This window comes from Carcharhinus amblyrhynchos, chromosome 16 (assembly GCF_965287045.1).
Source record: "Carcharhinus amblyrhynchos chromosome 16, sCarAmb.v2.hapA, whole genome shotgun sequence".
NCBI classification, from domain to species: domain Eukaryota; kingdom Metazoa; phylum Chordata; class Chondrichthyes; order Carcharhiniformes; family Carcharhinidae; genus Carcharhinus; species Carcharhinus amblyrhynchos.
The window spans coordinates 42,964,421-42,978,990 of NC_137339.1; the positions used below are offsets into that span (position 1 = coordinate 42,964,421).

Below are 14,570 nucleotides of genomic sequence, written 5' to 3' on the forward strand. Positions count from 1 at the left end.
TAGCTTGGAGTACAAATATTTGATTCGGGGCATGGGGTTCCTATTAGTTTGGAGACCCAATTGACTATTACTTTATAGTCCCCAAAAAGAAAAACTATGAGAACAGGGATTACAGGTACAGCCCATTCTGCAAATCGGACAGGCTTTATTATATCTAAACTTTCAAGGCTCCCTAGTTCAGTTTCCACCTTCTCCAGCATGGAGCCTGAGACTATATAGGCTCAGAAATACCTCGATGGAGTACTGGGGTCAATATAGAGCTTGGCCTTGGCCCCTTTTATTTTCCCCAGTCCTTCTTGAAAAACTCCAGGGTGTCTACTAATAACTTTGTACAGTCCCCCCATACCTAACCAATCAGTTCAGCCGTATCCGCTGGAGCCAATCTCTTCCCATAAGGCTTGGTCCATGCTCCCTGTTGGAGAAATTCATAGTAAGAAGTCTCACAACACCAGGTTAAAGTCCAACAGGTTTATTTGGTAGCAAAAGCCACTAGCTTTCAGGCCTCTGACCCTTCACATCTTGACTACCATTGACATGGAGAAATTCATGACAGGTTAGAGAAATTTCAAATAATCAGGGATTTAAGTCACTAATAAAACCAGTAGCAATGAGTGAAATGACCTCAGATCAGACTCATAGTCTAAGAGGGGAATTGTTTGCATGAAGACGGTATGAACACAATAAGAAATTTAAATAAGTATGAGACTTGAACAAGTATTTCTGATTTAAATATATATTTTGGATTCTAAAATGTACTTTAGCTATATTTTTAAAGTAATTGTACACTTTAGCCAAGGGCTGGCTGCTGCGAGGCATCATGGAATGAAGACTTAGCATATTCTTTGGAACAATGAAACCACAGAATGTACATAGTTTTATCAGCAAGTTACAAACAGTATGGTTCCCAAAGCCACTTTATGAATAGAGCTGGTCAAGTTGTCCTGATAAGACAGTTCTTCTCAGACATGAGAATGTCAATGGTCTGGTTCAGGCATTGACATGAATGATAAGTGGTGAGAACAATAAATGTTAATCTTTATAGTGAAGTATCTGGGGTTGCAAAGTGACATGGGGAGGAAGCATCCAGATTCTGCAGACTAATGAAATCCCATGATGTCAGAGGGTAGAATGCAATTGGTTAAGGTATATGATAACTGTTAACAATGATTGATTTGCACTAATAATGACTGGTTCATAACTACCGGAAAGGCAGGAAAAGTAAATCTTGAGAAATGTATAATTGATCTGTCTGATGCATTGCAGCTTCAGAGTGACATTGGAATGCTCAGGGCCTTCTCTTCTAGAGACATTGGACTGCCCAATGCTAACCAATCGTTGGTCAAATAAAGACATGTCTTTAACCGGGACACTGGCTTCATGAGTCTTTGTATTAGCTGAAGTTTCAGCATTACCTAGTCTCTGGAAAAAAAACCCAACACCCCTGTTCAGCAATGGATGAGAGACAAGCCAACTGCTGTCAGTTACTGTGACCATTGTGGTGCCTTTTATTCATAAAACATTCCACCACCACCACGTAGATGGCTAGCCTGGTCTTCATGTCTTCCAACCTCAGAAGTTAGGTACTAGATTGGAGATGCTTGCTTATATGTCTGTTCCCTGATATCAGAGACAGCATCTCTTATGTTGACCTCCATCTTCAAGGATTCACCATTCATTTGTAATTCTACCATTATTGGGGCAACATTTTTTGTCATGATACAATTCAGTTGTAATCTCTGGAAGAGAAGATAACTGCTTGATATGTTCAGATAGGTGGTGGCCTTGGCTTTTTCACTAGGCAAATGCATTTTGCCTATTCCTGAAGCTTTATTGTCCTTTGACAACGTTTGCAATAATCTGTTGCCTGCCAACTGCACATTCCTGGATTATGTTCTCTAATACTCTTGGAGTCACTACTGTCTTTACTTGACTGTTTGGTGGTGATATTAGGGTTCATATATCAAAAGGAGCCCTTTAATATCTGATTTATGTAAGACTCTCCATTGAGGACTGATTACACAAGGCCCCTCCCCATACTTGGAGGACATTGCTCCTTGAAGCCCCCTGTAGTTCCTGAGCCCCTTTTTCTGCATTCTCAAGTGATTGGCAAATTCAATGGGTTCTTTTTAAAGTCCAAATTGCATTCTGCCAACAGCTTCTTTTGGGTAGTTGGGTCATTTATGCACATACCAGTCTTGGAATATTTCATTAAAAGTCAGTCCAAGTTCACAACATTCAGCCAATTTTCCCAACCCTGTCAAGGACTCAGTGACAGATTCCCCTGGAGTTCTCCCACCATGTTGAAGTGATATCTCTGGAGTGTATCAGAGGGATTCAGGTTATAGTGGTTTTTCACCAGGTCCACAAACTCATTGAATGTTCTGAATCAGGAGAATCTAGATAGGTCATACCCCTGTCCGTCTGATAGATACTGAAGGTTTAGAAGGTGCTGTTGAACAGTGCTTTGCAACTTGCTGCAGTGCTTCTTGTAAATAGTACATGCTACTGCCACCATGCACTGGTCTGGAGAGGGTGAATACATAACTTAGTGAATGGAGTGCCAATCAAATGGGCTGCTTTATTCCGCAAGTGAACAAATTTATTGAGTGTAGTTGGACACTCATTCAGGCTAGTGGAGAGTATTCCATTACACTTCTTGTAGATAATGAACCAAATAGCGGAGTCACGAGGTGAGTTACTCATTTTGGAATTCCAAGCCTCTGATTTGCCCTTGTGGCCATGGTATTTATATGGTTGATCCAGTTAAATTGTCAATAGTATCACCCCCCAATCATGCATTGACAGTGAGGGAATTCAGTGATGGCAATGCTGTTGATCAAGGGTTTCATGAGATTGAGGAACTGTAGGAAATCAATATTAGTAGAAAATATTGTTGGGGAAATTGATGGGAATAAAGGTTGATAAATCCCCAGAGCACTTAAGGCAGTGGTCCTAGAAATATTGGATGCATTGGAGCATTCAATGGTTGACTCTGGAACATTTCCTACATTTTGCAGGGTAGCTAATGTAACCCCATTATTTAAAAAGACAGGTAGAAAGAAAACAGCAAATTATACACCAGTCAGTCTGACGTTGGTAATGGAAAACATTCTAGAGTCCATTATCAAGGATTTTATAGCAGAGCATTTAGAAAGCAGTGGCAGAATTAGACAATCAATATGGATTTGCAAAAGGGAAATAATGCCTGAAAATGATTGAAATTCTTCAAGGAACTAGTAGAGGGGGAATTCAGTGGATGTGCTTTATTTTGACTTTCAGAAGGCTTTCAACAAAGTCCCACATAAGAGATTAATAAATTACACAGAATTGGTTGGGGGGGGGGGGGAGGAGGGGGGGAGCGGCGCAGGGGTGTGTGTATTGAGATGGATAGAAAACTGGTTGGCAGATAGAAAACAAAGAGTAGGAATAAATGGACATTTTTCCAAGCGGCAGGCAGTGGGGTACAATTTCTGCATTGGCTGTCATTGCTGTCAATGGCCTGTTTTTGCAGTGATGGACGTGCCTGTTGCTGTGTAGACTTTCTCTGGGCAGCAGCCTTTTTATAGATCCTCGTGCCTATTCGGAGCCAAGAAGCCTCCTTAGTAGAAAGCTCCATCAAAACAGCTATCCCCAAGGCTGTTTTCAGACTCAAGTTTCATTCAATTAGCAATCTCTGGTGAATAGCTTTATTTCTCAGTCCACAAACCAGATGGTCTCTTTGTAACACCCAGAGATTCACCAGTTCTTTTTGCTTGTGATGATCATCATTCCCTTTTAGGCTTGATTCAAAATTGGAAAAATCTTGAACAGGCTGTCACTTCATGCTATAATTTTTTTTTTTATTTCCTTCAGGGGATGTGGGCATCACTGGTGAGGCCAAAATTTGTTGCCCTTTATTTCTAATCAAAAAAGCCAATTCAAATTACGTCCAATCATGGTTCCCCACAAGGGACAAGAAAGATCCAAGGTGACAAGACATTCCATCTTGGCTCAATCCAAACAATATCCAAGCTGACAGGATGAGGCACTTCACCACTTCCTGGGTTTGATCTAATGCTTCATCTTTATGCTGAGATAGCTTCGAAAAATTACATCAAGTAAAGTCTCGGTATAACCTCATTGGCTACCCTAAACCTTTACTCTACCCTAGCTTAGGCAAACCACGATCAGAGGCATCAGCATACCCAAAGTTCAATGGGCTAGCCTTGTCCACTGCCTAATCATTGAGTCTTCCCTGCTGTCTTTAAACAAAGGTTTGTTCTGACCTTTAATTGAATGCAAAATATCCTGCAGCACTATTGCAAAAAGGATCAGGTATGTTACCTCTGGCGCTTAGCCAATGTTACCCTCAAACACTGTCACATCAGATTAGCTGGTCATTATCACAATGTTGTTTGTACACAGCCGGCTATGTTTCTTACAATGTTTACAAAAAGTACTTAATTGACTGTTTTGGGAAGTTCCCCACACTCTTGGGGCACTGAAAATGTTTTAAGTTTTTTCCATGTCTCCAAATCTAACTAGGGATGAGTACATTTGATAGCTCTACACCACAAGTTCTATCAAAATTCTTGGGGTAGAAATTAATTTTGGGCAGCATCAGATTGGCTGCCCATTATATGCAGCCCCTAATATTTGGTTTTACTAAATCAAATAAAATTATCAGGTTTTGCATAAAACAGGTAGCCCAAAGTGAAACAGCCACTTAGCTTCACTGCTGAGGTAATTTCTACTTTTGTCTTTTCAGCCAGCACCTCTGCTGACTGCAAAATAGACTCATTGCAGAAATCACCTCCAAAAATCATTTCCTTAAACCAAGCCTGTGCCAAACAGGTCTTACCTTCCAATCCACAGTGGCACAAACCTGAAGAATATCTGGGGAGACTTTCCACACAACTGCAGTCCAAAGATGTGTGGGTTAGGTTGATTGGCCATGCTGAGAAATTGCCCTTTAGTGTCCAGGGATGCATAGGTTAGAGGGATTAGTGGGTATAATTATTTAGGGATATGGGGGTAGGGCCTGGGTGGGATTCTGTGAGACTCGATGGGCTGAAGGGCCTCTTTCTGCACTGTAGGGTTCTATGAGAACTGCCTGGCCAAGATACAAGGGAAAAGCTCTTCAACTGACAAATCAGTCTAATCGCCAACCTTTAATCTTCCCAACAACTTGTACAATTTCAACTGGTGGTTCTTTGAATTTCCTGGGTTTTTTAGCCAAATAAGTTGTGCGCGCTCCCTCTGTACTCTATTTTGAAATTAACTCTCTTTCAGGTGATCTTTAACTGATGAAAGAAATAACAAGCCATCATCTTAGCAAAATACTTTATTTTTACAATTACAAACAGAACTGCTGATAGGAAGAGGATGTTGCTAGAACCAAACTAATTAGCAAGATCATATTTACCATGTTTGCTTGTAATAAGTATGAATTAATTGCAGCTTAAAAATATTTGACTATCACAGGTATTAATATTTTGTGAAATTGGGTAGATATGATATTCATGTTTAAGTTCTCAATGACCAGAAAATTGCTTCATAAAGGGGCGAAGCATAAACTTCCCATTTTTGATTCATAAAAACACGGGGCCATTTAAAAAGACTTAAGGACATCCATTTTTAAAATCACGATACTCAGTTTATAATTCAGCTGTTGTACTAAATCAAGAAAAATACAACATGCATGCACAAGATGTTGATACAAAATAATATAAAAATATAAAATCACTGATTGTAGGATTTGATAGATCTATTTCTTTCAATAATGTTTCAACAATAATGGCTCCGAGATCATTTTTTTTTAAATGGTAGTCAAAACATTAGTTCACTTGATTTTAATTTAAATATTGCTACATTTGCAGCAGGGTTTGATGTTGGTAACAATTATAACAGGAATACTGTGCACATAATTAAAGACAAAATCCTTTGGCACTTTGCTTTTTGTGTTTTATAGTGTTTTGTCATATGACCTATTAGAACACCTCTGACCTCAGTTGCAGAGTATACATCATTTATAACCAAAACAGATCTTTCACTTTTAATGTTTTTGCCAATGTTAATTATCAGTTTGTAGATTTAGTATTTTACCTCCAGCAGGTTAGAATTTCATAGCTCAATTTATAAACGTAATGACAATGTATGAGTGCACTTTACCCTATGGAGTAGGAAAATTACCATGGATCAAGTAGAAATGGAAAATAAAATGCTTCTAAAGCATTGATTGCCAAAGGACTGCACTACATTTTATTTAGCTGATGGACCGTAACTATTTGTTGCAGAAAACTTCAGCAAGAGTTAGGGATGACAAGTGCACTACTCTCTTCCACTTGAGCCAAAGTCCTAGTTAAAAGTTTTCAAATGCTGCGATTTTACCCAAAGTCCTGTCCCAAACACTCCAAAGTAATCAAAATTAGTTGGAACTTTCAGGTCCGTTAATTCAAGAGTTGCAATAAAGCTAACACCTTTATGCCAGAACTTATATCAATTGCATTTGGTTCATTCTCTAACAGCAGCCATAATGTTCTGCTTTTGGTCAACTGAGTTGTCCCACCCGCCCCATCAGCCTTCTTAATTTCTCTTGAATTGAACATTTCAGATGTATTTTTCTCAATAACACATCATATGTATACTCAACTGGTTGAAGATAAGCAAACATTAAAATAAGGGTGTACCAGATAATAGTTCATACTTCTAATTCATTTTTTATTTTATAATTCAACACTAACCCATTTCACATTCACCTAGCAATTTGATTTCTATTCAATATTACCGTTTAAGCTTCTTACAAATTACATTCAAAGGTTTCTACATATTTGCAGGTGGAGAAATTACACACAAAAAAGTAATCTTTCCAAGAATATTCCTGTTTAAGAGACATTTGAAAATTATGCATGGAACAGACTTAAGGCATATTCTGAAGGGTGCTACATTACAAGCTAAAACTAAATTGCACTTAAGTGGCCTGAGTACTCTCATAACCTAACCTTAAAGAGGAATTCCACATTAAGTACCATGACCGAGATTGACCTGTATCAGGGATTGTTTTTGGGTAATCATGAAAGCTTCAGATATCAGCAAATTGCACAAAGTGCGCTTGCTTAGGGAGACAAAGAAATGCCTCACTCTGCAATTCCCCTGAGAATATTGTGCAGTAAAAAGATCACATCCCTCTTTATCTATTGACAATTGATGCCCAGTCCCGAGCAAAATTGCTATATTTGGCAACATTGAAAATACAGTAGTGATGCAGCTTGGCGAGGACACATTATACAAATATTACCTTTGTCAAATCCCCGGCTGGTTTTCCACTGAGCAAAAAATAGATTTTTTCCCTCAATACTCTGAAATATTTGGACAGAATAGCTGCCAGATTAGAATAGGCAAGGTTATCTTACTGGCTTTGGAAGAAATACAAATTCCTGCAACGAATTACAAATAGTAACAATTTGATTGCTCATAGTAATTAATGATCGTTGAATTGTTAAGTCTTATATAAATTATAATGGTGGGAATGTCATTACACAATGCTATCTTAATTTTCAGCCAAGAGGATAAGTAACTGTAAATTTAGAGAATACCAAACTTATGTTGCACTGTCAAACCCAAGAGGTTTAAACAGACTTTTTTTTAAGAAAGCCCAGGCACAATGTTGATACTGTACTAAGATAAACTGCATTTCCCAATTATGCACCACAGACATATTGCAAATAAAGCAAAAACAGATTTAGAATTTTAGAAAGCATTCTTATTTTTCCCAAATCACTGCAGATGAACCTGGAGTCTGTATTGTTATTACATGTAGTTAGAAATTCCAACTATGAGGCATTTCTGCTCCATTAATTTGGTTGATTAGTCTTTAGTGATATTCAAGTTGCATAAGAGGAAGTTCCTTTTGGATAATTTCTCCTCCCACCCCATGTAAATGTAGCAAATAAAAATGTAAAGTCACTATTCCAGGAGGAACCCATTAGAAAATGTCAATCAGGACTGGAATCTGGGGCTTAGTTGTCACAAGTCAAGAGACGGCATGGCGCTCTTGTGTCATGATGCAACTCATCAAAATCTCACTCAGGTGGGTGGACACTTCCTTTGTTCACAGTTGTACTTATACTGAAAATGTGGTTAACTTTCCTCTTAAGATGTACAAATGCATTTCATCCAGTGCATAATTTAATTTGTTCATACAAATAAGAAAAAGCAAACAAAAAAGAGAAATTTATATTCATAGGACCAAGGCAATTTAATAGTGTTTGGTCAGGGTAGTTGAATTATCTCTTATTTAAAATAAAAATTTCCAGCTGCCTTTTGGAGCTAATCCATTGAAAACAAATAAAAGCACTAAATATGTAAGCTTTTAGTCAATCAAATTCACACAATAGTTTACATGTTGTCAAGGGCACTCATTCCAGTATCTTTTAAACTGAAAATTTATCTACAAGTATGGAGTTTGATTTCACCAAACTGTTCATGAAATGCAGTTCGGGGGAAAAAAATACTGCCAGTGATCTCTTACTAAAGAGCTTAGAGTTCAGAAACAGTCACACAGCTTTTAAAAGACTTTTAAACTTTAAGCATACACATGCTTGAACTGAGGATTTTTTAATGACGGAAAGTAAAGTACCCTCTGCATGATATAAAGCTACATTTTGATTTGTCACGTCTCTGTGGCTGAAAAGGTTCGAATCAGCTTTAAAAATGCTTTTCCTAGTTAAACAAAAAAGCAATTTAATGGGGGGGGGCGGGGGCATTGATTTTGCTCTGTGTCATTAAACAGCTGAAACAACTTACACACACTCGTGATACAAAACAAATCGTTCTAAATATAGCAGGCTGTTCATTAGTTAATGTAGTCTGCTGCAGTGAGAGGAAAGCCAGTTAGAATTATGAGCCCACAGTACAAAACCAAATTCAGCAGTCACACACCTTAACAAGTTAGGCTTGAAGCTCAAAATATTAACAAAACTGCACCACATTCCTTCACAGAGGGCAAAACGGTATTTAAAAACAAAAAAACTAGGAAAAGAACAGCTGGTCTGGAGGTACCCATGGAGAGTGAAAGAGATAATGTTTTGAGTTTGCACGACTCATCTTCAGAATTAAAGGAAGGGAGCAATGCGATGGATTTTATCCTGTTTAAGAGGAGGTGGAGCACAATAGAAGGTCAGATAGGTGGAAGTTTAGGAGTAATTTAACAAAGATGGCATGTAACGCTATCACTAATATTCTCTTTGCCTTGATTTCCATGACTTCTTTGTCAAATCGTTCCTGAGCTCCACGTATCCTTGACCTTCCATTTTGCTCCATCTCCTCTTAAACAGGATAAAATCCATCACATTTATCCATCTCTACCTCTGACAAACAGTCATGTGAACTTGAAACATTAACTCTGTTTTCTATCTCCAGAGGCTGTCAGACCTGCTGAACTATTTCAACATTTTCTGTTTTTATTTCAGATTTCCAGCATTCACAGTATTTTGCTTTTACTTTAGTGGCAAAACAGTATTTTTGGAGTTGTTACAGGCACCAATTAGAAAACTTTGGTACATAATCTACTGATGTACCATGAGCCAGACTTGTTTGGACATGTCAATTTTTAAATCAAATATGAAAAGCTTCTGTGCAGGACTAGCTTTTTGTAAGGATATAACTGACTACAGGTTACTATAAATTTCCATAGTAAGGAAGTTTCTCCTTATGATTGGCCCAATGGGCACCATCATTGAATACTTGAATTTATTATTCTGCGTTATATAGCTAGCAGTCATTTTTCAAGTTTCCTTACTTTTGGAGGAACATATAAAAAAAAGTTAAAATAGCTGTGCTTAAAAAAGGGCCAAGTGAGTGGCCAGTTTGGGGAACTGGTCATTAACTTGTCATATTCACGTGCAATAATTATTTCTAACCTATGGGCAGTATATAGGCTTCTAACAAGTCTGCATTCCTGTTTGTGCCAACAATTTGTCACAGTTCCCACTTCAGATGCAGGTTGATGTATTCTACTAGCACCGTCCTTCAATTCACTCAATTATCTGTACTGTGGACTCATGCACACTGTTTATATTGCTCATCTGGTTCTCACGGTCACAACAGATGCCACTTGACATCCTGATTAGACAAGAGAGCATCCATCACTCATGGCCTAGGGTTGATGTGTATTTGGAATTTACAGGTTAATAGCAGTGGCTTGAATAGTGTTTATTTTTCTCCATATTTCAAATTGCTGTAAACCATCACATTAGGGTTACTACAGCTCCAATGCAATTTGCATGTAGATGTCTCAAAAGTTTAGCCCTGCTGTTTTAGGCCCCATCATATTCCAGAACCATGTCTTTAAGAAGCTGTCACACACAACAGAGGTACTGCGGTTTGACTCCTGAGAAAAGGGTATCAGTTCAGTCACTAGAGAAAAGATCACCAGCAGAGGGCAATGGTGCTAAACCACCTGTAACATTTGGGAGCAATGAAAGGTCTGGCAAATTCTGGATGTGTGATTTCAGCTCTTTCCGGACTTGAGTTACTTGAGCCAGTTTCTGTTTGTATTCCTGTAAAACAGAAGAATCACCATTAGACAACAATAATTCTACCTGTAACAGAGTCTTTAATTCTGCTACTAAAACAATTGACTAAATTACATAGGCATAGAGATCTCACACACTTCTCAACATAGAGAAGTACCAGAGCATATTACAGAAGCCTTAAGAAACAAATGCAAAACCAAAGGAGGAACGATAAAGAGGTGACCTTAGGTGACCAAAGCCTTAGTTAAATATAACAGATTTTAAAGACTGTCTTTCGGAGAGAACAAAATGAAGAAATGGCACAATACAGAGAGGAACTAAAGAGCATATGGTTTAGTTGCCTGAAGGTACAGTAGTGATTGGCGAGGCAAAAGGAGAAGGATGCACAAGGCCAGAGACAGAGGAATCCCAACAGAGCAGGAGGAGGCCATTTGGACCAACAAGTCTGCATCTACTCTTTGAAAGAGTATCTTACACCCAGGCCCACCCCCTCCGCCCTAACCCTTTAACCCTACTGTAGGTAAACCACCTAACCCCACACATCTTTGGACCCTAAGGGGCAATTTAGCATAGCCAGTTCACCTACATGCACATCTTTGGACTGTGCAAAGAAACTAGAGCACCCAGAGGAAACCCACACAGACATGGGGAGAACTCCACACAGTCACCAAGGCCGGAAATAAACCTGGGTCTCTGGCGTTGTGAGGCAGCAACGTTAAACACTCTGCTACCATACCACCCTTAAGATGGACTAAGATAAATTTGGAAGCTGGTGAAGCTAGTGAGGAATGTAGGTGGTCACCTATGGAGGGTATATTGAATTGGAGACACAATGTGGGGTCAAACATAATGCCAAGAAATAAATAATAAATTTTTGTCTGAAAAAGTGGCCAGGGAGGGTGTTGAGTCAATGGCTAAGATAAAGAACTTGTATGGAGGGTCTGAACACCATGCTTTTGGTCCTTCTAGCAGATGGAAATTCAATGTCCTTTGAATACTAGACATTGGATATGCAATCCTTCATGCTACAATGGGAAGAAAAAAACATTGCTAGGGATGTTCTGTCAATGACCAAGTAACAGTTGAGCTAAGTTGAGGCAGCTCCTCCATCTGGATATTGATAGGGCATAGGCTGGAGGAGGATAGTTGAGGAAGGATAATGCACTATGGTCAGTCAGAGAATGTGGTTTGTGACTTTAGTTAGGATTGTTTTGGAACTTTGGGAGAAGCAAAAACCTGACCGGAGAATTCAAAATTGGAGCTAGAGATTAGCAGTCAATATACAAAGAACTGTGGAGAGAAAGGGGGTGTTGAAGATAAGGTGATAATTAACAAGGACAGAAAAGAAAGATATTTCAATGACGTTAACATGCTGAACGGTTTTTATACTGTATTAGTAATGTTAGGAAGATGGCCGAGGTACACTGGGTTATTACATATCTAGAAGGGATACTTGAATTTATGCCCCTCAACTGTATTTTGCAATTTGATACATGAAGAAAGTTTTGAAATCTAGAGAATGATGTCCCAAAACATTGTGATGATTTTAAATGAAATGAATGTTCATTTCTCAATAAAAAAACAAAATAAGCTAGAAGTACCCTTAACTAAGACAAGTGCTGTACAGTCAGTTCAATACAAGCTTTATTTCACTACATTCAGAGCTAATTCTCCCCAGTGTTCCACAACATTTTATAGATTTAAAAAATTTAAAAATCCAGTAACAGTTGCCAAACCAAGCAGTTCTCTCTTTGGGGTTTGCTTCTGAGGCTTTTCAAGACAGGTTTTCTTTTCACCGTGCTAGCTGGGAGTTAAACAGCGCCAGTTGTGGCTAAAGTCTGAAACAGGTTTAATCATCTCCTGATATAATGAGTTTTCTCATGTTTGAGCAAACCACTTTTTAATTGCAAAGTTCAAAGGAGGAGACAGGTGTGAACTACAGGTCCTTTTTCAAACCCTTTATGCTCTGTTCCCCACTGTTATTAGCTTGCCTCAGGTAAAGATCTGTTCATGTTGTTAGACTTACTAACATATCAAAAGCATTAGTTCAATTAGCATAGCCAAACTGTCCTGCCTTAAGCAGCTTACATGCTCCCAAAGTTTTTAAAATATAGCCAGCAGAAAATATTCCAAGATTTCCCTGATATTTTCATGTCTTTACTATTTTTCCAGGCAACAATAATCCAACTACTCAAAGTGAACCAAAATGGCAAAATTGTTTTTCTACATCGTCAATGTGCAGTCATCAATAACAACTCCAAACAAAGCTTTCAATCTATGTCACAACTGTACTAACAAAGTTGTGCCATAACAAAACTTGGATTCTGCTGACATCTCAACTTCACGACCAGGAATTTTTGCAAATGTTATGGTTGTGCCTGCTATTCCAAAACTGACAACGCTTCATAAATGTCAACACCTGTTAATGGACTAATTATATAACTACAGAATAATACAGTACTAAAGCAGATCATTCGTGTGTGTCCCAGTTCATTGTTGCAACTATCCAATTAATGCCAGTCCTCTGCTCTTTCCCTATAGATTTTCTCCCCATCAAGCAGCATATATCAATTCTCTTCTGAACGTTACTATTGCTTCTGCTGCCACCTACCTTTCATGCAACACATTTCACATTACAATTCTAAAATGATTTTTGATGTCACCACTCATACTAAATCTGTATCCTCTTGTTACCGAACCTTCCGTCACTCTCTCCTGATTTATTCTAAAAACCATTCATAATTCTGAACAGTTCAAACCAATCTCCTATTACCCTTCTCTGCTCAAAAGAGAACACACACAGATTTCTCCAATCTTTCCAAATAACTGGAATCTTCTCATTCCTCTACCGTTCTAATAAATCTGTTCTGCACAATCTAAGACCTGACATCTTACCTAAAGGGTCAAAAATTGATAATAGCCCACCTGAAGGCTAATCATTGTTTTCCTAAAGGTTTAGCAAAATCCCTCCTGTACTGTACACTTTGCCTCCATTAATAAAGCCAAGGATCCTATTTGTTATATTTTTAAAATAGCCATTTCAATGATATTGTCATTTTCAAAGATTTTGCATGTAGCCCTCAGGTCTCTCTCCTGCTACACCTACTTTACCATTGTATCACAATCTATATTATCTCTCCTCAATCTCCATACCAAAACTTTATACTTCAAGCACTATGTTTTCCTGAAGTCTTTTACTATCCTCATTGTTTAACTACATTTCTAAGTCTGGTGCCATCAGAAAACTTTAAAACAATGCCAAGTACGCACAAGCCTAATGGGCAAGAGCAATGGATTGAATACTCACCCCTTGTGGAATACTGTTTTAATTCTTTCCAGCCTGAAAAACAACCATTCACCCCTACTCTCTGCCAAATGAAAGACAACTGCATTAACACAGGGAACTGCTAAGTTGATTGGCCAGTAAGTGCTCAGTGTAGGGGGCAGCATGTGAGAAACTAGTGTCTGGAATAAGGGAAAATCAAGGCCAATATAATAAGGTGATACAAGTAACCCAAAATAAAATGGAATTACTGCAAGAGAAGTAAACGCATGGCAGGGCAGTTCAGTCGAGTAGAATGCATGTCCTATAATATGTGCAAAGTCATGGCTGCTTCTGGTGTCCTAGATCAACAATATGTGCAGGGTGTTGCCAGCTGCAGAAATTTGAGCTCCGGTTACAATTCAAGTTGGGGCCACTGTGATGTATCTGCAAGGCTGAGAGTTAACACATTCAGCGAGGTGTTTATACCGCAGCTTACGGACCTGAGGCAGAGAGGGAATGGTGACCTCCCAGGCAATCCAAGAGAACCAAGCAGGTAGCACAGTAGTCCACAGGGGTCCCACTCAGAAATCGGTTTTACATTTTGGAAGTTAGTGAGGATGCTGGTTGTTCAGATGAGTGCAATCAGAGCCAGAATTATGGCACCACGAGTGACTAGGCTGTACAGGATGGGAAGAAGGAGCAACAGTGATGGGGGATTCATTAGTTAGTGGAATTGAAAGGTGTTCCTGAGGCTGTAGGCATGACTTAAGGATGTTGCCTCGCTGGTGCTA

The 14,570-nt window shown here is 38.7% G+C and overlaps 1 protein-coding gene across 2 annotated transcripts in view; it reads right to left on the minus strand.

The window, feature by feature from the left end:
• Positions 1-5,315: 5,315 nt before the first annotated feature.
• The window catches only part of rprd1b (regulation of nuclear pre-mRNA domain containing 1B), a 41,913-nt gene continuing 32,658 nt past the window's right edge, over positions 5,316-14,570 (minus strand). For both annotated transcript variants that reach the window (XM_080205035.1, XM_080205036.1), the window contains one exon: positions 5,316-10,538. In XM_080205035.1, the coding sequence (XP_080061161.1) occupies positions 10,389-10,538 (150 nt within the window). In that variant the 3' untranslated portion in view covers positions 5,316-10,388. The remainder of the gene's footprint in view (positions 10,539-14,570) is intronic.